Source organism: Crotalus tigris, unplaced genomic scaffold (assembly GCF_016545835.1).
Source record: "Crotalus tigris isolate CLP2741 ecotype Arizona unplaced genomic scaffold, ASM1654583v1 scf7180000019052.340009, whole genome shotgun sequence".
NCBI lineage: Eukaryota > Metazoa > Chordata > Lepidosauria > Squamata > Viperidae > Crotalus > Crotalus tigris.
This window is the reverse complement of record NW_024097346.1, coordinates 166,927-191,479: the sequence shown is the minus strand read 5'-3', so window position 1 is coordinate 191,479 and position 24,553 is coordinate 166,927. Positions and strand designations below refer to the sequence as shown.

Here is a 24,553-nt window from a genome sequence, read left to right as displayed (position 1 = left end):
TGGGCCTCCATCTTCTAGACGTGCTGTTTGCGTCTGCAAAATAATTAACTGCTCGGAGCACCAGTTCCAGTGGTGGCTCCCCTCCTCACAGTTGGCTGGGAGATGAAAGCCCATCGAGCTATCTCCAAAGACCAGGAAGTTTAGAAAAGAGCTGGCTGTAAAGTCATTGGAGCCGCAATTCCCTTTTTATTGTTATTTACTGTGGAGGCAATTTCAACCGGCTCTCACATCTGCCAGAAGGAGGGAGGGAGGGAAGGGGAGCAGGCCAGAGTCCATAAAAGACCAAACCCATCTTGGAGTGAGTCAGGCTGCTGGCATCTGGATTGTAGTCCAAGCTCAGGTCTTGCCAACATTTGCAAGGGTCTCCCCCCCCCCCGAGAGTGTGGACTCCATGGCAAGCCATGGTTTGTTTGTGGGCAGCCTTGGTGTGTTTGACACTTCTCCTGGGATGCCTTCGAAGGCTACAAGACCAACGCTGAAAATGGCTACACGTTTGAACACGTATGCCAGGTCTGCGTTCCGCAGGCCCGCACCGTGTCTATTATCAGCCAAAAAGGCTAATATAAACCTTGGTTGTATAAACAGAGGCATAGAACCAAAATCACGTGAAGTATTAGTGCCACTTCATAAAACCTTAGGAAGACTACACCTGGAATACAGCATCCAGTTCTGGTCACATTACAACAGTGTTTCTCAACCTTGACCATTTTAAGGCATGTGGACTTCAACTCCCAGAATCCCACAGCCAGCATTGCTGGCTGTGGGATTCTGGGAGTTGAAGTCCACATGCCTTAAAATGGTCAAGGTTGAGAAACACTGCATTACAAGAAAGATGTTGAGAGTTTGGAAAAAGTGCAGAAAAAAGCCACTAGGATGATTAAAGGCCTGGAGACTAAAATATATGAAGAACGGTTGCAGAAACAGGGTATGGCTGGTCTAGAGAAAAGAAAGACCAGGGGTGACATAACAGCAGTGTTCCAATATTAGAGGGGCTGCCACCAAGAAGAGGGGGGGGGGTTCCAACTTATTTTCCAAAGCACCAGAAGGCAAGACAAGAAACAATGGATGGAAACTAATCAAGGAGAGAACCAACCTGGAATAAAGGGGAGACTTCCTAACAACGAGAACAATTAACCAGTGGAACAGCTTGCCTCTAGAAGTTTTGCGTGCTTCAAGAGGTCTTTAAGAAGAAGCCAGTCACTTGTCTGAAATGGTATAAAGTCTCCTGCTTGAACAGGGGGTTGAACTAGAAGACCTCCAAGGTTCTTTCCAGCTCTATTCTGATTGATTGTTTGCACATAGGCCACCTGGACGTAACTTCCTGACTGTCAAGATGACCATTTAGGCTGAGCCCCAAAGATGATAGATGGACTCAGTTGTAAGCCTACATCAAGGATTTGAGCCCAATTCAAATCCTGTTGCATGCTGAAGCCTCCCAGCTCACAACTACATGGCAATAATCCCGAGAGGTTGCCAGCAATATTACTGGAGCAGAAATACTACACCTTCCCACCGAAAGTGGTGAATTATAACTCAGCCAACTCGTTCACATCAGCATCTGAAATTTAGTTCTCTTGGTGTCCTTACACCCTCCTGTTTACTCATTGAATTCCTGGCAACAGCATGCAGCCCTTTTGATCTGCAGGCCGTATCTGACCTCGGGGATTCTTCAAATGCTTTGAAGATCGATTTGGAGTTTCCTGCACAATTCCTCTTCCAGATACCCAGTTCTAAAACTCTTAATTCAATATTTCTCAACCCTGGCTCTTTGAAGAAGTATGGACTTCAACTCCCAGAATTCCCCAGCCAACATCTTTCAATAGTCAAAATCCACGCATTTTCAAGTAGCTAAAGAATGCTCTAACTCTGCCTTCCAGCCTTAGAATCTCCCAGACGTGTAGACTATGGTTCCCAGAGTTCTACAGCTAATATAGGTACTACTGAGAATTCTGGGAGTTGAGGTTCAGCCAACTGGAGAACACCCAGATGGGAAAAAGCAACTTCAGACTCTTAACTGTTGCCATCCAAGTTCTCAACTACGACACAACGTCCCCCTTTTCCAAGACCCTGTCCAAAGATCTCCACAGCCAAGGTAGTTCCCTACTCACCTGCACAGAGCTGGGTTGTTTATCACGAATGAAGGCAAATGTACATGTCCTGGGATAATGTTGCGGGATTCAATCTGAGTTTGTCACTGGGATCAGAGGTTTTTTTAATCTACCGAGCTTTTGGACACATGCTGGAAGCCCATCATCCTTAGGGAACTTCTCTCTAGCAAGATATGTGGAACTTTCTGGTAGTTCCCTGAGGATGGGCTCCAGCACAAGTCCGAAAGCTCGGAAGATTAAACCTCTGGTCCCTGGGACCGACTCACATTGGATCCTGGGAGGTTAGAACAGTGAGAACAATTAACCAATGGAACGACCTGCCTCCAGAAGTGGTGAATGCTCCAACACTGGAAGTTTTTAAGAAGAGACTGGACAGCCATTTGTCTGAAATGGTATAGGGTTTTCTGCCTGAGCAGGGGGTTGGACTAGATGACCTCCAAGGTTCTATTCTATTCTATTCCATTCCATTCTATTCTATTCCATTCCACATTCTATTCTATTCTATTCTATTCTATTCTATTCTATTCTGTTCTGTTCTGTTCTGTTCTGTTCTGTTCTGTTCTATTCTATTCCATTCCATTCTATTCTATTCCATTCTATTCCATTCCATTCCACATTCTATTCTATTCTATTCTATTCTATTCTATTCTATTCTATTCTATTCTATTCTATTCTATTCCATTCCACATTCTATTCTATTCTATTCTATTCTATTCTATTCTATTCTATTCTATTCTATTCTATTCTATTCTATTCTATTCTATTCTATTCTATTCCATTCCATTCCATTCTGTTTATCAACATGCTGTGGCTGACACCTAAGCTATGGGAAGAAAACGAAAGCTGCTGACTCCAGATGGCCAACGCACTGCACAGCTTGTTTGGATGTGGCAACTGAAACTTGCAGTGTTGCTCCACAGTATCATAGCCTGGAGTATTTTATTCCTAAATATTCAGCAGTCGTGCTTTCCTGCCCAGCCTCCAACCTCTGTGTTAAAAGTAGATGAAGAGGCTAAAGGACCTAAGAGCATACCAAGTACAGGTAGTCCTTGACTTACACACCGTTCGTTTAGTGACTGTTTGATATTACAAAGGCCCTTACCAAGTGATTTACAAGCAGTCCTCATATTTACGACCATCACAGCATCCCCATCATCATCATCATGGGATTAAAATTTTGGCTCCAGGGAACTGTCAAGTATTTATGATGTTTCTAGCTTCCTGGGATCACATGATCTCCATTTGCGGACTTCCCAGCTGGCTCAGGACAAGAAAAGTCACTGGGAGAAGCTGGATTCGCTTAACCACCATGTGACTTACTTAACAACCAGGGCGATTCATTTAAAATCCGTGGGAAGAAAATGTCATAAAATCGGGTATGGTTCACTTAACGATTGCCTTACTTAGCAACAGACGTTCTGGGCTTAATTGTGGACGTAAATTGAGGACTACCTATATACTCAGTTGGTGGAGGAGGGTTAGGAGATAAGAGTAAGATAAAAGCCTCCTTAATACAAATTGTTTGGGCCAATGAAATTTTTTCAGGGTTGTGGATTTTGTAAAAAAATAAAAAATGCCACGCTGTGCAGAAATTTGTGCTGTTTTAAAGGGATAGAAAAATAAGGACGCCTCTAACCTTCTTTCCCCGGAATGAAAAACTTAACCAGGTTAGCTTTGCAAAGTTGCATTTCTGCAGACCAGCTTTTTAGGTGACAGCTAGAAGAAAGGGAAAAAAAAAAACAAAACCCCACATCCCTCTCAAGCTTTATTCAAGAAGTACAGGAACCTTTGCAAAAGCCTCATCACAACCTACAGGAAATCTGGCTAGCTTCAAGACTTGGAAAATCTGTTTTCATTTATGGACATGAAAATTCTCAATTGGAAGATCGCTAGCCCTAAAGGCAGAAGGAGACACACACGTACATTCCATTCTTTCTTTCTTTTTTTTTTCCTGGGGATGTGGTGGTTGTAAAATTACCCAGAGCGCAAGGTAATAGATGAAGATTTATTTTGGAGACATGCCAAGAACCTGACTGGGTGCTGATCCTCCACTTGACAGCAAAATCCATGTCTGTCAAAGTTTTGAGCAAGCATGCCAGAAGATCCGAGCACATGCTGGAGAATAACTCTCCTGTTTTGGCCAAGAAAGTGGCCCAAGGTAGCAAGCCAGGATAGGAGAACCAGGTTGAGCAACCAACAGAGGGCTCAAAAGCTGAGACTTTTCAAATGGACTACAAATCCCAAGATTTGACAATGCTACCCAAAGCCCACCTCAAAAATCTTGGGAAAGGATTTAAGAAATTATGCATTGCTGTGCTTCTCCCACTTTGTCTCTTTGTGCTAGAAACTGGGATAACCCAAGGAAGGTGGAATATCCAGGATAAATCAAAGGAAGTAAGTCTACCAGGCAATGCAAAATTAAACTGTGGAACTCCCTGCCACCAGCATGGGTGGCTCTTCAAGGGAACCAGAGAAATTCACTGAAGGTTAGGGTCTCTGTTGTTATGAACCACAACGGCTATACACTATCTCCAGAATTTCAGACAAGGCGTCTTCTTGGAATCTGCCATTGCTATCATCTGTTAAATTCACACGTGTAAAACTCAGGTTGGCCAAACACAAGAGTCATTTTCCAATACTTACAAATAAATAACAATATGATTACTTAATACGATGGCCCGGGTCTGCTCAACATGTGAGGAGAACAATTTAGTTTCTGCATCATGTTGAATCTCAGTCTACCTTCAGCCTAAATGACTCATTCTCAACCTTGGGAACTTTCAGACATCTGGACTTCAACTCCCAGAATTCCTCAAGCAGCCATGCTGGCTGAGGAATTCTGGGAGTTGAAGTCCACATGTCTTAAAGTTGCCAAGGTTGAGAAACACAGGCATAGGCAGACGGACAGACGGACAGACGGGATGGCTGGATTGATTGGGTGGGTGGGTGGATAGATAGATGGGTGGGTGGGTGGGTGGATGGGTGGGTGGATGGATGGGGTGGATTGGACAGAGAGATAGATGGATAGACAGACAGACAGATAGGGTGGATGGATGGATGGATGGATGGATAGACAGACAGACAGACAGATAGGTGAGTGGGTGGGTGGATGGATGGATGGGGTGGATTGAGTGGGTGGATGGATGGAGTGGATTGAGTGGGTGGATGGATGGATGGATGGATGGATAGATGGATAGACAGGCAGACAGACAGACAGACAGATAGATTTTTTTTCATTGTCATCAATACAGCAAAGCTTTACCCAGCTGTCTTTTAGCCTAGATTTGCATACTGCAGGATCCCATCCTCTATTTTGTGAAATATAAGCTATGCAGTTGGCCACAAGAAGAATTCTAGTGAGGACTACAGAAGCCTTTCTGATGCACCCAGCTTTTCCTCAGGTTTTTATTGATTCTGCTGGGTGGATAAAATGCACGATCATGCTCCACTGAGCCAGTACAAGGGGACAAGATGGACAGAAGATTATCTGAAATATTCTGATTGTTCACAAGCCACCAAGTAGCTCGACTGCGCCCTGAAAACTTGCTCTCGTTTGAAAGTGTGTTATAAAAATCCATGCTGGTTTGCCCCAGAAATCTATTCTGTAATTTCAAGTGTGTTCCCAGGACTTTTACATCTGCAGAGCCTAATCTAATAGAAAGATTGATCAGGAAAGGGAGATATATTATTAACTGATGCAATTCATTTCTGTAAGATGCCACGGAGGGAAACAGCAGGAGACTTTGAAAAAAAGATCCAAGGTATTTATCGCATGCTAAAAATGTCCATCTGTTTCACCAAACTTTTTACCTGTTAACTGATTTTAAAAATAGTAATGTTTACATTTGATATTAATTTAATTTGTACTCATTTATGGTTTTTTGCAACAGTATTTTTTTTATTATAGTATGCCGTCTTATGCCCCTATATAAGCAGAAAGGAAAATGTGTGGGTGTATAGTTGATAATATATTTTTTTTTTAAAAAATCAGCAGTTCTCAATCAGCTAAGTTTTCACATCTTAGTACCGGATATGCAGGATTTAAACAGCTATGTTTGGAGAAAAAACGGATTTGACAGTCTTAAGCTGCAAACTGGTTTTGTGTTCCTAATCTCACTTGTCTTACCTGCAGCCTTAATGCAAATCTATTATTTTAAAAAGATTGTATGAACAGAGCAGGGGTGGGCAACCTTGGCTCTTTTATGACTTGTGGACTTCCATTCCCAGAATTCCTGAGCCAGCCATGCTGAGGGGAAAGGGAGAGGTTTCCAAGCTGAGCCATACTGGCTCAGGAATTCTGGGAGTTGAAGTCCACGAGTCATGAAGGGGCCATACTTCCCTCATGCTGGCTCAGGAATTCTGGGAGTTGAGGTCCACGAGTCATAAAGCGGCCTAGGCCAGAGGTAGGCAACCTCCTGGCCATGCTTTTCCAAGCTGAGCCATGCTGGCTCAGGAATTCTGGGAGTTGAAGTCCACGAGTCATAAAAGAGCCAAGGTTGCCCACCTCTGAATTATAGCATCCCATGAAGCAATCATGGCTTTGGCCTAGCAAGTAAATGTAAATAGCAACTGTGATTTGTTGCTCAGGATGATGTATGAATCCAGTCCTTTTGCTCTAGAGCAGGGGGTCTACAAACTCGACAAACTTTAAGACTTATGGACTTCAATTCCCAGAATTCCTCCACCAGCCACACATCAACATGCTGCCTGGGGAATTCTGGGAGCTGAAGTCCCTGCACCTTAAAACAACCCAGGTGGAGAAAGACCGTGCAAAAAAGATTTGGCTTCATATATTTTTACAAAGGAATTTCTCCATGAAACCTTTTCCCCCAGTGGACTGCCTGGTAAAATAACTTTTTTTTTTTTAGTTTCCTGCACAAGGGTTGTTTAATTCTCTATTTCAGGGTATTGGGCAAGAAACTCCAATCACCTTCCTTTTTACTTTCCTGGATCTGGGTGAGAAAAGGGGCCAGAACACTTCTCTTGATCTCAAACAGACCAGACTGCTTTGTGTGTGTTTTGTGTGTGTGTGTGTGTGTGTGTGTGTGTGTGTATGTGTCAGGGGCCCCAGCCTCACTGCTCACCACAAAGTCTCGCAGGCCCCAATTGCAAAGACCATCCTTTTCTCGTGTTCTACCTGCGAGGCTGCAGTTCATGGGAAGGGGGTAGTGACCTTTGCAATCTGACATTCCCTGCATATTGAGAGAATCCAAGCTTGATCATAGGCAGGCATCTTTCCAGAGCAAATTCAAGATACCACCTTGGATCATATAAAGCAGGGCTTTTCAACCAGTGGTACGGGTACCACCTGTGGTACATTGGCATCGGCAGGTGGTACGCGACCATCCTAGAAAAGTGGTAGTAGGGGAGGGGAATGAGCTGAACCGGTGGCAGCACCGCACAAGCCTGAGTGAGAGATGGCTGGAGCTGCAGGGCTCAGTAGAAGCGCCAGGATCAGTGCCAGGCTCCAGCTGGAGCTCGGGGCTGATCCTGGCGCTTCTGCTGAGCCCAGAAGAAGCGCCAATCAGCTGGAATGCTGCAGCATCTCCAGGGTCTTGTGATTTACATTCAGATGCTTGGCAACTGATTCATATTTATGATGGTCACAGTGTCCCAAGGTCATGTGAAGTGACCAAAACCTGCTGCAACCACTCAGCAGACGGGGGGAATAAAAACCAAACACCCCCACTCCACCCCCACTGCCAATCCTCAACAGAAATGCTCACAACAATGAAAACCTTGGACAGGAGGAAGAGCGCCATCAGGCGGGCAGGCAGGTGTCTTGCTCGGCTGTGGCTTGGGGGGGCATTTTTTTCAGTGTCATTGTAACTTCGAACAGTCACTAAATGAACTGTTGTAAGTCGAGAACTACCTGTACTTTATCACTTTTTTCCTTTTTTGGGGGGGGGGTCATCAAGTTTTTGACACCTTGCTAAGCGATGGGTGGTACTCGGATGTTGCCATATCCTAAAAGTGGTACAATGGGTGAAAAGGTTGAAAAGCCCTGCCTTAAAAGGCTGAAGAGCCATGGGCTTCCTCCGCGGGCTGTGTAAGACCAGGAGGCTTAAAAATAGCACGTCTGCAAAGCCAGCAACCTCCTGTTATGGCCCCTGCCCTAGGGTCAATGTCTCCTTCAGCCCAGCTGGCTCGGAATTCAACCCACCTGTTCTGAGAAGGCTGTAATTCACCTCCTTATAGCTAAATTTAGGTGGCTTTTACCCCCGCTAAGACTTGCTGCAAAGAGCTGCTTGAGAGCCCCTGATTGCTAAGATTGATTTTTCATTCTTTTTCTATCTAGACAACTGCATCCTGCCTTGCCACCCATTCAGGACCACGGGTGCGTAACAGGCTTCCACGCTAGAACCCGTCAGCACCAACAGCAGTCATTCTTGTGGTTCTGTCTGAACCAGGGGTCTTCAAACGTGGCCCTTTTATGACTTGTGGACTTCAACTCCCAGAATCCCTCAGCCAGGCACGTGTGCCTGGCTGAGGGATTCTGGGAGCTGAAGTCCACAAGTCATAAAAGGGCCACGTTTGAAAATCCCTGGTTTGAACCATTTCTGAATTGACCCAAACTAGAAAAGATAAATCGCATTCAGACACGCAACAAATCCAACTAGGCACAGGGAGACACAGCTTTAAGCAATGCTCTGCTGGCTCTCTTGCAACTTTTAGGAATGAGCTGAGACAATATTTCAGTCTTTTAAAATGTTGGGAGTCAAAAAAAGGCCACGTTCTTGGGAATGCCTCTCTCCATGCTTAGAGAAGTGTTTTCTATAAGACAGGCAAACCCCAGATTACATTTCCTTTTACACATAAGGTCCTTGGTGCTCTCCGAGTTTGACTGCTTTCTTAACAGATGCTTCATTCCAAAATTAGGTAACATCATCAATGCACTGATGATGTTACCTAGCTTGGTAACGAGATGTCTGCAAGAAAACAACTAAACTCAGAGAACTCCAAGGACTCCACAGTTCAACCCTGAGTGGCAGATATTCTCTTCTATCCGGGTGAAGGATGGGGCTAAGAACCTGTAACTTAGTATTTTCGTCAATATCTTGATGCAAGCCCATAAAAGCAGAGTTTGCGACCTGGTGTCAGCAAGTGTGCGTCGTGGTTTTATCAATCTTGGTTGTGGGCATTTAAGTTGCTCAGTACAGAGGCAGGCAACCCTCCTACCTTCTCTATCGCTTGATCGAAACCAGACATGTCAAACACAAGGCCCGGGGGCCAGATGCAGCCCGCGAAGTGGTTTCGTGTGGCCCGCGAAGCCATCCTGGAAACAGTGAGGGAACGGCCCCTGCTGCCTTGGCCCTGGCCCAGGCCGACCGGGAGCCAATGTACAATTTTGTGGTGGCCATCTATGCTGAAACGCATTCAGTCTTAGCTCCACAAGGCCATCTGGAAACAGTGAGGAACCAGCCCCTGCCACGTCGGCCCTGCCCCCTGGGTGCATGCTGGGGAGGTGTCACCCTTTGTGAGGAATGAAGAAATGCACCATGGCCTGGAAGTGACCAGCAAATGGCCTTCGCCTACTTCACATATCTGACTTGATGGGCTCCGGCGGAGGGCTTTCGGAAGGCAGTGAGGCTCCTCCAGTGGACCATGCCTTGGCACTTGCCCCGGTCCCACCCCCTTCTCCCAGAGACCCTCAGATCTGTCCCACTCCTGCCCAGGCCCCCATAGGCACCCTTGATGTGAACGATGCCCACACAATAGACCACACCCACACCATCCACACCCACCAAGCAGGCCACACCCCTCCTGCTCTCCCGCCCCCCCCCCCAAGGGCAACCGCAATGCTGATGCGGCCCTCAATGAAATTGAGTTTGACACCCCTGATCTAAACTCATTGTTGGCCCAGAATGCACATAAACTGCAAAGAGAAACATGGCTTGGACATGTTTGTGTAGTTAAAAAAAAACCACACACACAAATGAAAAGATTGCACAAATTATCATATGATGGAATAAGGAACTTGCTTGAGGTGGAGGACATTAACCAATTTCTCTTTTGAAATTCAAGAGAGAGAGAGAGAGAGAGAGAGAGAGAGAGAGAGAGAGAGAGAGAGAGAGGAAAGGGAGGAGACTGGAAACAGACTTTTCTGTTTCAAGTGCCCTAAGTGTCCTTATCAATAAATGTTTATTAGAAGTTTCCAAACAGAAGATGGATAGTCATCTGTCACAAATGGCCTAATGCACTTGGCTGGGGAATTCTGGGAGTTGAAGTTCACACATTTTCAAGGGACCACGTTTGAGAAACATGGCCTAATGCAGGGGTAGGCAACCTTGGCTCTTTTATGATTCGTGGACTTCAACTCCCAGAATTCCCCAGCCAGCATGGCTGGCTCAGGAATTCTGGGAGTTGAAGTCCACGAGTCATAAAAGAGCCAAGGTTGCCTACCCCTGGCCTAATGGATCCGAGCAGGAAGTCGGATCTAAGGTCCCTTCCAACTCCAGAATTCAAGAATTTCCCTGGACAATGTCAGGGCCATTAGCCAAGTCTCCTCAATAACGCTACCCAAGGGCACCAAAGCTGGTGCCATCTTACCTTGGCACTGTGTCTCCTTCATGGCCGGTTCGTATCCAGCTGCACAAGTACAAGCTCCTACCGGTACCATCCATTCTCCATCCCCGTTACAGTAGAGTTTTAAGGGCACCGATACTTCCACCGCATTGGGGATGCAGGTTCCCGGAGCAATCACCAAGGAGGTCGGCTCTGCCCCAGTCAAGGTCTCCGGGAAGACGGCAAAACCCGCAATGGTGCTGGAACATTTCTTGTAGAAGGTGCGTACGGAGATGAGGGACATGCAGGCCCCCAGATCCTGGAAGGCCAGATAGAAGCCGTTTTTGGAGAGGGGTCCAAAGCTGCGCACCTTGGTGTTCATCCGGCCGGACTCTAGCTTTGAGAAGCTCTCATCGGGGGCGATAGTATCCACTTTGATGTAAGGGTTTTCCATCCAGAAAGGGCTAGAAGCCGAGGCTGAGTCAGTATCCGATTCGTAATAGAAAAGATTGAAGGTCTCTTTGCAAGATCCGGGGATGTTCGGGATGCTGTTACAATCCCTCACGGTAAACTTCAGTTCGACGTAAACCCGCTGGATGTCATGGCGCTGGATAAACTGGGTGCGCAGCCAGTTGTTTTGGTTGGTGTCGCGGACGTTGCACACTTGATAGGTCCGGATGGGGTTCATGGCCTCATCGTAACCGCTGACTTCTTCCCACTAGACAAAACGAAAACGGCATTGGGGGGATTAACAACCCCAAAAACAGGGGAGTCTCGGGAAAAGGGGCAGGGATGGGCTATGAGGGAAGGGCGATCTTCAGGAACACCACGGAGTCCCTTTTCCAAATGCAAACTATATATATATTTTTAAAAAAGCATTCTTATTTACATTTTTAATTGCTTTTATAATCAATGCGGAGAAAGGAAAGGAACAATGCCCCCAAATAATTACAGGACTTAATCATTTGTTTAGTGATTGTTCAAAATTACAACGGCACTGAAAAAAAATCAACTTATGAGCGTTTTCATATTATGACCCTTGCAGCATCCCCAGGGCCATAGGATCAAAATTTGGAAGCTCGGCAACTGGCATGTACTTAGGACGGTTGCAGTGTCCCGGGGTCACGTGATCCGCTTTTGCAAACTTTTGACAAGCCAAGTCGATGGGAAGCCAGATTCACTTAACAACCATGTTACTCATTTAACAGCTGCAGTGATTCACTTAAAAACTGTGGCAAGAAAGGTCGTAAAATGGGGCAAAACTCACTTAACAATTGTCTTGCTTAGCAATGGAAATTTGGGGCTCAATTGGGGTCGTAGGTCAAGAACTACGTAGGTAATAACATAATTCTCAAAGAGAAAAAAAAACGTTTAAAAAGTGCTTTAAAAATGAAAAAAAATACAAGGGAAACGAAAACAAGAGCATAATAGTCAACGGTTAAAATTCTCTACTTAACTAATGTAAATATTATTCAAGTGCATATATATTTATTTCTAGTACACTTATGTAACTATCCTTCTTTTTTTAATGTGCCATATTGTATATAAACAAGTTCCATATTTTATTAGCCTTGTCTATACAAAGTTGACATCTATAGGCAATATAGGTGGCAAATCAGGTCTTTGTTGTGAGAATGAAGGTATTTATTTTTCCATTTCAAATGAAAACTATTTGGAAATTTTAGGTGTGATGATAGAAGAGTAATTTGCTACGAATCCTTCAACCTATATAAACTACCACAGATATCCTGGGAAACTTTGCACTGTTTCTCTTCCTTTGCGAAATTCCTTTTCTACCTGTTATTATTTATTCTTAATGTGGATTACAGGTAGTTCTTGACTTACGACTTCAATTGAGCCCCAAAATTTCCGTTGCTAAGTGAGACATTTCTTAAGTGAACTTTGCCCCCATTTTACAGCCTTTCTTGCAACCGTTGTTAAGTGAATCACTGCAGTTGTGAACTGAATAACACGGTTGTTAAGTGGATCTGGCTTCCCCATCTGGCTTCCCCATTGACTTTGCTTTGTCAGATGGTCGCAAAAGGGGATCACATGACCCTGGGACGCTGCAAACGTCATAAATATGAGTCAGTTGCCAAGCATCTGAATTTTGAACACGTGACTACGGGGATGCTGCAACGGCCTTAAGTGTGTCATAAGTCACTTTTTTCCAGTGTCGTCACAACTTCAAACGGTCACTAAATGAACTGTTGTAATTCGAGGACTGCCTTATATAGTAGGGTGGAGGGCAGAGAATGAAAGTTCTCTTTTGTCTGTTGAGAATCTACTTTAATATCCGGCTTCTTTTATATCAAAAGTGACACTGCCTCAATGCCTGCATGTATCATAAGGACTAGAAACAAGGGGAAGATTTGCTTTTAATTTACCGGAAGGAAAATCCACCCAAATCTAGGACTAACCTGTATAATTAGATAATGCTTCTTCTGAAATCGCAAGAAATTTAAATTTCAGATACCAAGAATGGGATGTCTTTCTTTATGCAACATTTACCACTTAAACCTCCATGGTTTTGCCATACCTATGCAGGTAGTCCTTGACTTAAAGCTATTTGTTTAGTGACCATTTGAAGGTACCATGTCAATGAAAAAAGTGATTCATGACCAGTCCTCGCACTTAGGGAACCATCGCAGCATCCCCACAGTCACGTAATCAAAATATAGTGCTTGGCATGTATTTATAATGGCCGCAGCATTCCTGGCCTGAAGACCAAAACATACGAAGAATGGCTGCAGGACTTGGGTTTGGCTAGTCCAGGGATAGGCAACCTTGGCTCCTTTATGACTCGTGGACTTCAACTCCCAGAATTCCTGAGCCAGCCATGCTGAGGGGAAAAGGAGAGGTTTCCAAGCTGAGCCAAGCTGGCTCAGGAATTCTGGGAGTTGAAGTCCACAAGTCATGAAGGGGCCATAGTTCCCCCATGCTGGCTCAGGAATTCTGGAGTTGAAGTCCATGAGTCATGAAGGGGCCATAGTTCCCCCATGCTGGCTCAGGAATTCTGGAGTTGGTCCTCGAGTCATAAAAGCCAAGGTTGCCTACCCCTGGGCTAGTCTAAAGAAAAGAAGAAACAGGGGAGACATGATAGCAGTGTTCCAGTATCTGAGGGGCTGGCACAAGGCAGAGGGGGGCAGGTTGTTCACCAGAGCACCAGAGGGAAGGACAAGAAACAATGGTTGGAAGCTGATCAAAGAGAGAAGCAACCTGGAATTAAGGAGAAACTTCCTGACAGTGAGGACAATTAACGAGTGGAACAGCTTGCCCCCAGAAATCGTGGGTGCTCCATCACTGGAGATTTTTAAGAAGAGGCTAGACATTCAACTGTCTGAGACGATATAGGATCTCCTACTTGAGCAGGGGGCTGGACTAGAAGACCTCCAAGGTCCCTTCTAGCTCTATTCTATTTCAAGATTCTATTTGCAACCTTCCCTGGTAGCTTCTGACAGGCAAAGTCAGTGGGAGAAGCCAGATTCACTTAACCACATTGTGATTCACTGAACAACTGCAGTGACTGGCTTAACAACCCGTGACGAAAAGGCCATAATGTTTTGTGCGGCTCACTTAACCACTGTTTTGCTTAGCCACAGAAATATTGATCCTATTTGTGGCCATAAACTGAGGACAAGCTGAGAGAAATCAACAGCTATCTGACCTGACAGTCTGTCTGCTATCTGAGGTCCTTCATTATCTAAAAAACCCAAGGTTCCATCAAAAAGAAGCGCCCCTTTTCTTTGATTTATATTAAAACCAATTCCCTTTTGTCCCAAAAGTGCTTTTTCAAAATGGCGACTGGACTTTGTTTTTCCTTGAAGATGTTTCGCTTCTCATCCAAAGAAGCTTCTTCAGTTCTGACTGAATGGTGGAGGAGGGAAGGATTTATGTTCCTTGCAGTCCTTTGGTCGTTAGCTCTCTTTCTGAGGGTCACTGAGGCCACTTGGCGGTTTATCTGTGCCCTCAGGGTCACCTGAGATAAATCTCCAGATAAACCTCCAAATGGCCTCAACGATCCTCAGAAAGAGGGCTAACGACCAGAGGACTGCAAGGAATATAAATCCTTCCCTCCTCCACCATTCAGTCAGAACTGAAGAAGCTTCTTTGGATGAGAAGCGAAAAGTCTCCAAGGAAAATAAAGAAAGTCCAATTGCCTTTTGAAAAAAAAAAAAAAACACCATCTTTGGGACAACTACAGACCTGGATGACTGAGAAACTCCAGAGACAAATTCCCATTGGAGAGTGGATGAACTGGAAAGCACCGGCAGGACAAAACGAAAAAAATGAAATCTGCACAGCATCAACTAGCAAACGTGACTCGACCTCAAAACTGGAAATCCAAATAGAAAATTTGGTACAAACAACTTGAGCAGGTCCTTGCGGTGTTCCTAGCCCAGACTTGGGAGAGGGAAAAAAAAACAAAAAACCCTTCACCTATCAACTCTGACTGGTGCAAAGAGAAGATGGACAGATTTTTTTTCTCCCAGCATTGACGGACCGCGAAGCCTTCCTTGTTTGGGAATGAGATGCAATGGAAAAAAAACGTCGAAGCCACTTGCATTCTGAAGTGGGGCCGCCTACTTAAAGAAAAACTTAAAAAAACTTTTGTGAGCAAAAGGTGCGGAAGAAGTGGGGAGAAATAGCCATTCCAGCTGCTAACTGCTTCTAAATGCAAAACCTTTTCTGGCAGTCAGGAAGTCAATAAAGGTGTTAATGAATAACGCGATCCAGTAAAATTAATAAACAAATGGGGCCTGAGAACGCTTGGTGCCCACAGGGCAAATGCTCGCTTCCCAACAGCCAAGGACCAAGAGGCTGCTTTGGAATACATTAACCTCTAAATGTTCAAAAACACAGGTGATAGAAACCTGGGATGGAGCTTGTATCCAAAGTTTGGTTTTCACATCATTTATAGCAGAATCAATTAAGAACAACAAAAGAATAATTAAGAATAACAAGATAACAGAGTTGGAAGGGACCTTGGAGGTCATCTAGTCCAACCCCCTGCTCAGGCAGGATACCCTACATCCTTTCAGACAGCCTCTTCTTAAAAACTTCCAGTGTTGGAGCATTCACCGCTTCTGGAGGCAGGTTGTTCCACTGGTTAATTGTTCTAACGGTCAGGAAGTTTCTCCTTAGTTCTAGGTTGCTTCTCTCCTTGATTACTTTCCATCAGTTGCTTCTTGTCCTGCCTTTAGGCGCTTTGGAGAACAGCTTGACTTCTCGAAAGCATTGAAGACCTGGCTTGTCCCCAAGCACTAGGACAGTGATGGCGAACCTTTTAGAGACTGAGTCCCCAAAATGCAACCCAAATCCACTTATGCATCATTGAGTGCCGGTTGGGTGTGGCCAATTGGGTGGGTTGGCCCATTGGGTGGGCGTGACTGCAGTGGTAACGGCAGACTGGGTGGGACTAAAAAGTTCAATCAATCAATTCCAACTTTGCAAGATCTTTTTTTTTTCCCACGAGAAGTTGAAATTGACTGAACTTTTTTTTTTTTTTTGCACATGGCAGCGGAGGCCTAAAGCGAAAAGGTTTTATAAAACCCAGCTGAAGGCCTAGGATTGGGGCGACGGCGCGCGTGCCCACAGAGGGGGCTCTGAGTGCCACCTCTGGCACCCGTGCCATAGCCTTGCCACTACTGCACTAGGATAAGATTGGAGGACTGGTCCTCAGAAATTGGCACCAAGTTTCTTTGGTTTTTAATGTTTTTAACATGTTTGGCTTTATAGCTTTAATATGGCTTTGTATGCTGTTTTAACTTTGGATTGGGAGCCGCCCAGATTTGGTGGCTATAGAAATGTTTTAATTAAGTCAATAAATAAATGTTTTGATAAAGGAGAACATTTGTAGCTCCTGGTTGAAATAAGGGGTCCTTGGTACTCTCTGAGTTTGATCGTTCTCTTGCAGATGGTTTCATTACCCAGACTAGGTACTTTTATCAGTGTTGCACTGATGGTGTTACCTAGTTTGGTAATGAAACGTCTGCAAGAAAACAACTAAGCTCAGAAAGCACCAAGGACTCCTCAAATAGAAATTTATTGGGCTGTAAAGGTGACATTAAAAGAACTGTGCTTTCAGATTTGGAAGATTCTGTTAATGTAACAGAATAACAGAGTTGGAAGGGACCTTAGAGGTCATCTAGTCCAACCCCCTGCTCAGGCAGGAAGCCCTATACCATTTCAGGCAAAAGCTTTACAATAAAATAGAATTAGCTTATCCGGTCGTGTTTCCTGTCTGGTTCTACCTGGTGAGGCTGACATTCCTATATTCATAATTTACAATAGTATTCCTGCATGGCAGGTTTGGCTGAGAGAGGAAGAGCCCCAAAATTATCCAGGGAGCTTCTGGGCCTAAGGCTGGGCTAGAACCCATGGGTTCTTGGTCTCTAGCGCAGTGCCTTTAACCACTACACCAAACTAGTTCTCAACCTAATTCTTTACCTCTCTGTTCTTCATTAAAAGGCCAAGGTAATTACATTTCATGAGTACAGTCATAGAATCTCATTTCCATATGCATAAGGCAGCCAACATTTTTGCCCTACCCCACGTGAAATGGCCTTTAAAAAAAAAAACACCTTCCAAATTACAGAAATGTTTACCCATATGCAGTTTCTGATGTTGGCTTCCCCCCCAAAATGCAAATTTTTCAGTGATCAGATTTACACAATTTTTATGGGTTCCAAGATTGTAAGCCTCACAGGTAGATTTTTTTTTCCCCCTCACTGCCACACAGGGCTGGAAAGAAGCTTCAAAGCTGCAAATGAGCCCAGACAGACGAAGGAAACGTGAGAAAGAGAAAGAAGAGAGGAGAAAGGAAAGAGAGGCAGTTTATTTTCCCATTTAGATGAAGTTCAGCATCCTTTTCAATCTCCCTTCCCAGAAAAACAGCACCTCTTACCCCGGTCTCTGGATGAGCTGTCCACGCCAACTCGGACGTCACCCATTTGGTGTCCATCAACGTTTCTAGAAAGGGGAAAGAGAAAAAACACAATCAATATTCCAAAAAACCCCAAACACTCTGGATGGCCCTAAAATGGTGCCGCAGGACGATGGGAACATTAATCTACCAGATCTGGAGGGTACAGATAGTCCTTGACTTACGACCACAACTGACTCCACAATAGCTAAGCAAGCCGAAGTGAGTTTTGCTGCTTTTTATGACTTTTCTTGTCACAATTGTTAAGTGAATCACTGCAGTTATTAAGTTAGTCACACGGTTATTAAGTGCATCTGGCTTTCCCATTGTCAGCAGGTCACAAAAGGGAATCACAGGACTCCGGGACACTGCAACCGTCATAAATACGAGTCAGTTGCCAAGCGTCTGAGCTCTGATCACATGACCATGGGGGAGGGGAGGGTGCTGCAACGGTTGTAAGTGTAAAAAACGGTCATATGTCACTCTTTTCAGTGCCGTTATAACTTTAAACCAGTGGTTCTCAACCTTTTTAATGCCGTGGCCCCCCAACCGTTCGTAAGTCGAGGACTACTCAACCGGTCGTAAGTCGAGGACTACTCAACTGGTGCAGCACCGTTTGCAGAATGGGACTTTTGGCGGGCTCAGCAGGGCAGAGACAGCCTGGACAATTCCTATTGGCTTTTGAAAGCCAATAGAATTAGACTCTATTCAAGAGAGTCTATTCTATTGGCTTTCAAAAGCCAATAGAATAAAAGGGAGTAGCACAGCTAAGGAAAAGGGGAAAAAATGGCGGACTGCGTTGTTTGGCGACCCCCGTGAAATGGTCGTTTGACCCCAAATGGGGTCCCGACCCACAGGTTGAGAACCACTGCTTTAAACGGTCACTAAATGAACTGTTGTAAGTGGAGAACTACCTGTACTTCATTCAATTCTGCCAGCAAACAAAGAAACCAACAACAACAACAACAAAAAAGATAGTTATGTGTTGATTCCCCTCAGGGGATGTCCACAGCAGTTAAAAAAAATAAAATAAAAGGGGCAGGCCGCAACCATCGTAAGTGGGAAAAAAGGTCCTAAGTCCCTTTTTTCAGTGCTGTTGTTGACTTCGAACGGTCACTAAATGACTGGTTGCAAACTGAGGACCCCCTGTATCAGCCTCCTCCCAGTGCTCCCCTTTGCTTAGCCAAAACACCCGGAAAAGTCTCTACTTCTCTCTCCTCTCCTCCCACACTTTGGGGTGTGGGGCGTGTACTCTGGCTGAACACGGCCCCGTTCCCACGACTAGGGTGGTGCAGCCGGTTTATCCGGCAAGGAAGAAGCAGGCTGCTCTTCTGTTATTCCCTTTTTGGCACTCTTCCCTCGGATGTGTTTTGAATAAGGGGAGAGGAGAAGAATTTGACCGTCTGGCCAACATTCCGACAGTCGATGATTAGTTGCCAAACCTCCTTGTCAACATTCCCCAAAGAGACTCTGTTCCAACCCCAGATTGGGGTGAAGGGAGGAAGGGTGGACCAGGACTCCCCTGGGAACGCACTAAATCACCGAGATGGGAAGCCGCTGAGACTGGGATTAGCTAAGCCTGACCCGAAGCAGCTGCGAGAGGCTGCTTGACAGTTTGCCATAATCTGCAGCAGAGAGAGAACAGGGCCCAAGAGGGGTGGCATGTGACGGGAGTGGGTGGGGGGCAGAAGGATAACAAAATGATAGAGTTGGAGGTGGAATTTAGAATAGAATAGAGCTGGAAGGGACCTTGGAGGTCTTCTAGTCCAGCCCCCTGCTCAAGCAGGAGAACGTATACCATTTCAGACAAGTGACTGTCCAGTCTCTTTTTAAAAATCTCCAGTGATGGAGCGCCCACGATTTCTGGAGGCAAGCTGTTCCACTGGTTAATTGTCTTCACTGTTAGGAAGTTTCTCCTTAATTCCAGGTTGCTTCTCTCTTTGGTCAGTTTCCAATCATCGTTTCTCGTCCTGCCTTCTGGTGCTTTGGAGAATAACTTGACCCCCTCTTCTTTGTGGCAGCCCCTCAAATACTGGAATGCTGCTATCATGTCACCCCTGTTTCTTCTTTTCTTTAGACTAGCCAAACCCAACTCCTGCAGCCGTTCTCCAGGCCTTGGATCACTTTAGTTGCTCTCCTCTGAACTTTTTCCAAAGTCTCAACATCTTTTTTGTAGTATGGTGACCAAAATTGGTTGCAGTATTCCAGGTCTCCTAGTCCAACCCCCTGCTCAGGCAGGAAACCCTATACGCTTTCAGACAAATGGTTGTCCAATCTCTTCTTTAAAACTTCCAGTGTTGGAGCAGTCACAATTCCTGGAGGCAAGTCCCACTGGCTAGTTGTTCTCACCATCAGGAAATTTCTCCTTAGTTCCAGGTTGGATTGAGCAGAGTCCTGTTGCAGAAGCCACAAGGGGGAAGAGATGCCAAGGGGAAACTTCTGAAAGCAGGTTTTTCAAACTTGGCGACTTTAAGAGGCGTGGACTTCAACTCCCAGAATTCCACAGCCAACCATGCTGGGAGTAGAAGTCCACACGTCTTAAAGTCACCATGGTTGGGGAAACCTGGTTTAAAAGAGAGATGGCGGGATAGGGGAAACTGATTCCAGAACTGGTGCCCTTTTTTGCCTCCCAAAAAAACCACTCAACAAGGCCGGAGCTTCCTAATCCCATTGCAATAGGCCTGAGACACACAAAAATGTGCAGCCCTGAGGCCAAACAAGGCCCCGGACAGCTGTGCTGGAAGACACCCTCCTAAAAAACAGGAAAGGCAGTGACCCTAACAAGATTGAATTGAAATGCAACTAGCGTGATCCTCCTTGTGCGTGGAATAATTTGCCCAGCGAGGTGGCACCGGTTGGGCGTCCTTTTGTGAAAAGCGAATTAGGGTCGGATCTGGTTAGATCTTGCAGGGGACGCCAGCAGAAAAATGTGGCTTCAATATTAGGAGGTTTTTTGTTTTTTTTTTAAAAAAAGGGCCTTGGAGAAGAGCAGTGCCAAAGCATTTGTTATTTTGCTAAGGAAATTAAGGATATTCCATGAGGTGGCCAGTTGAGTCATACGGGGGGGGGAGCATAGGGGTCTCCAAAAAAGACAGAACTGTGCCAAAAGTGGGTTAGGAAAAGCACGTTCCCTGAAAGCAGCTAAACTTTTCCTTGGTTTAAAGAGAGCTAATTCGGAATTGTAAACCTGGTTGCTACCTCTACATGTCGGCCTCGACTTACAGCAGTTCGTTTAGTGACTGTCCGAAGTTACAATGGTACTGAAAAAAAGTGACTTATGACCATTTTTCACACTTAGGACCGTTGCAGCATCCCTAGGGTCTTGTGATTTAGATTTGGATGCTTGACAACTGATTCACATTTATGACGGGTCATGTGATCCCCGTCTGACAAGCAAAGTCAAGGGGGGAAGCCAGATTTACTTAACCCCTGTCTTACTAATTTAACAACTTGAGTGATTTGCTTAACCAATGGGGCAAGAAAAGTTGTAAAATGGGGCAAAGCACCTTTAAAAATGACTCGCTTAACATAAATTTTAGGCTCAATTGTGGTGGTAAGTTGAGGACTACTTTTATAATAACCAGATAGCATGGAGAAAAATAAAAATATTTGAATTTCAGCTGTAGCTTCACTTGGAAGAGAAGAAGAGAAGGAAGACCCAACACAATCAATATATTATAGTCCAAGTTTGGTCATAGAAGCACCCCTTGATAATTACAAAGCACAAGCCCTAATTTGCAGGAAACTCATTTTGAAGCTTAGTTAGCAGAGTGATTAATCCAGACAGGAACATGTCTTCCCAATCAATCCAATCCTTCTGCAGAAACATTTTACAAGTCCTCTTATGAACACTTTGGAGTCTGTCCACCTTGTACAAGTTAAGACTAGTTTTATGGGATCAGGCCAAGACCAGAAGTTTGTTTCTCAGTGTGGATAATCAGAGGGTGGTGAGGACTGACAAACAAGTGACAAGGACTCCATTTCTTCCACTGTTGTCCAACTTGGAGGAAACATGGAGTCTTCAAAACTAACAGCCCCCAACCAATGTGTCTTCGATTCATAGATCCAATTCTACTAATCGCACTGATGGTGTTACCTAGTTTGGGTAATGCAATGTCTGCAAGAAAACAACCAAGCTCAGAGAGCACCAAGGACCCCTCATAGATGCAATTCCCTTTTCAAGCCATCCAAGTTAGTGGATAGCATTGTGTCATGCACAACGAATCCCACAAGTTCATGATGGAATATAGTGTACTTGAAAGCACTTTTCCAAGTGTGCTTTCCGTGCTTGTCTACCAAATAAGCAATCTGGGGATTAATTAAACCTGCATATAGCCCCCATTGGGGGATCAGGACTCAGTCATGCCAATAAGAATATTAGCTTGTGAGAATAAGTTGTTCCAAATTATTTGAACGTCTTCTTCAGGGTTGGAGAAAATCCACTTTGGTTGGTAGTGTTTACAAGGAACCTTGGTTCCTTTGTGATCTCTGAGCTTGGTTGTTTTCTTGCAGATGTTTCATTTCCCAACTTGAGTGCTGATGAAGTTACCTAGTTGGGTAATGAAACGTCTGAGAGAAAACAATCAAGCTCAGAGAGCATCAAGGATTCCTCAGTTCAACCCCGAGATACAAATATTCTCTTTTACTGGAATATTGGTTTATATGGAGAACACACCTCTCTTGTTTTATCCCAAAATGGACTTTCTCCCTGGGCACCAAACGTCTCTGGAGGAATTTCTCATACAACAGAGAGGAAGCTAGGAGTTCATAAAGTCCTTCTGAAGTGTAAGCTGGTTTCTACAGTGGGAAGACTCTATGGCTGCAAGCTTTTGCAGAAACAGGATTTTCCAGAAAAATCAGTCACTACAACAAAACTCCATCAAAAACAAGGAGGCAGTAGCAGAAGTTCTATAATGATGATGAAGAAGAAGAAGAAGAAGAAGAAGAAGAAGAAGAAGAAGAAGAAGAAGAAGAAGAAGAAGAAGAAGAAGAAGAAGAAGAAGAAGAAGAAGAAGAAGAAGAAGTTGGAAGAGACCTTGGAGGTCTTCTACTCCGACCCCCTACTCAGGCAGGAAACCCTATACCCTTTCAGACAGATGTTGTCCAATCTCTTCCAGTGTTGGAGCATTCACAACTTCTGGAGGCAGGTCGTTCCACTAATTAATTGTTCTAACTATCAGGAAATTTCTCCTTAGTTCTAGGTTGCTTCTCTCCTTGATTAGTTTCCATCCGTTGCTTCTTGTCCTGCCTTCAGGCGCTTTGGAGAATAGCTTGACTCCCTCTTCTTTGTGGCAGCCCCTGAGATATTGGAACACTGCTATCATGTCCCCCCTGGTCCTTCTCTCCATTAAACCAGACATACCCAATTCCAGCAACTGTTCCTTGTATGTTTTAGTCTCCAGTCCCCTGATCATCTTTGTTGCTCTTCTCTGCGCTCTTTCTAGAGTCTCAACATCTAAAGATCTAGTTGACTGCACAACTAACCATAATAATAATAATATAGGAAAGTGGCTCAGGTCTCATCAGTGCTAACTAACCCCAGGAATTTCTGTAGGAATATTTTCCCCATCAACTGCTGCTGAAGAGTTATTTTTTCCCGAGTATGTGTGTACTGAATCTGGAGTCTTTTCCCTGGCAAGCAACTGTTCACATCATGAATTGCATTCTCCCTTATGAAAATTAAGCATGCTCAAAAAAGACTCAAAATACACATGAGGGTCCACACATGTGTGAAACCTTTCTCTTGGTTTTGCCTTAGTAGATTGCATGAGTCAAGCCACAGAAGCTTGCAAACCATGATTCAGTGCATAACATGCAAACCCAACAATTGTGCTTTGTTCACACACCTTGTGGTAACTTTTTGACTGCCACCAGCCTCCAAATATAAGAATGCAATTTTCAGAAGATTGGAGGGGAGCTGAGAATTATGGGGGTTGAGGTCCCCAAATACTTAGAGTAGGGAAGATTAATTTATCCTCCCTCTCTCTCTCTCAAGCTAAAGACTGCTAAATGCAACTGAAAGTCACTAAATACAGATTATGTGGTCCGCTATGGCTAGTCTGAACAGCATTCAGACAGGCAAGGTCCATAAAAAGCTTCCCTAAACTGGAAAGTATACATTAATTATATTAGTAAAAAGCATTTTGCTCCATTTATTATTTAACAACAATTCCAGAAAAGAGCATCCACAGACTGCGCGCCTGTCACCAGAGTGCAGGGGAGCAAGCTTTAAAAATTTCCCCAGAGGGTTAATCGCAAGGCTGGGCTCAGGTTCCTCCAGCGGTGTCTGAAAAGGCTGGAAGTTTTTTGTTTTTTTTTTCGCCTGGCGTCTCAGTGATTTCATCTCATTTGGAGGTCGGCTTTCTAAGATTTTGGCCCCTGAATTTGCTTGGCTTGGCTTGGCTCGCCCTGGAATGGAAGAAAGTTGAGCCCAGCTCAAGGAACAGCAGGCCAATCAACCAGAAGAAAGCATTGAAAAACGCCTGCGGGGGAAACTCCAAAATAGCTCCTTGGATCTTTGTTCTGCCAAGCAGGGCTGTTCCGTATCAGGAGCTGAACTCTGGCCAGGGCTCTGCTCTCTGAATCTCAGATCCACATTTTATACAGATGCGATTGATTGACTTGTATCCTGCCTTTACTGGTTTTAAAATAACCCAAGGTGGCAAACATATCCAATAGACCAGGGGTCTTCAAACTTGGCCCTTTTATGACTTGTGGACTTCAATTCCCAGAAGGCTGAGGAATTCTGGGAATTGAAGTCCACAACTCATAAAAGGGCCAAGTTTTGAAGACCCCTGCAACAGACCTTTCTCCTCCTCTTTTCCCCACAACCACCCTGTGAGGTGGATTGGGTGAGGGAGAAAGAGAGAGAGGGACTGGCTGCAAAGTCACCCAACTGGCTTTCAGGTGGCACTAGAACTCACAGTCTCTTGGTGATTGGTCCAATGTCACCCAGCCGACTTTCATGCCTAAGGCGGGACTAGAACTCAGTCTCCTGGTGATTGGCCCACCTAAC

General features: G+C 44.8%; 1 protein-coding gene across 3 annotated transcripts in view; it reads right to left on the bottom strand.

The window, feature by feature from the left end:
* Positions 1-24,553, bottom strand: part of EPHB3 (EPH receptor B3) — a 138,509-nt gene that overhangs the window by 69,033 nt on the left and 44,923 nt on the right. For all 3 annotated transcript variants that reach the window (XM_039358656.1, XM_039358658.1, XM_039358657.1), the window contains 2 exons: positions 17,521-17,585; positions 10,659-11,331 (listed from right to left, as the gene is read on the bottom strand). In XM_039358656.1, coding sequence (XP_039214590.1) covers positions 10,659-11,331; positions 17,521-17,585 — 738 coding nt within the window. The remainder of the gene's footprint in view (positions 1-10,658; positions 11,332-17,520; positions 17,586-24,553) is intronic.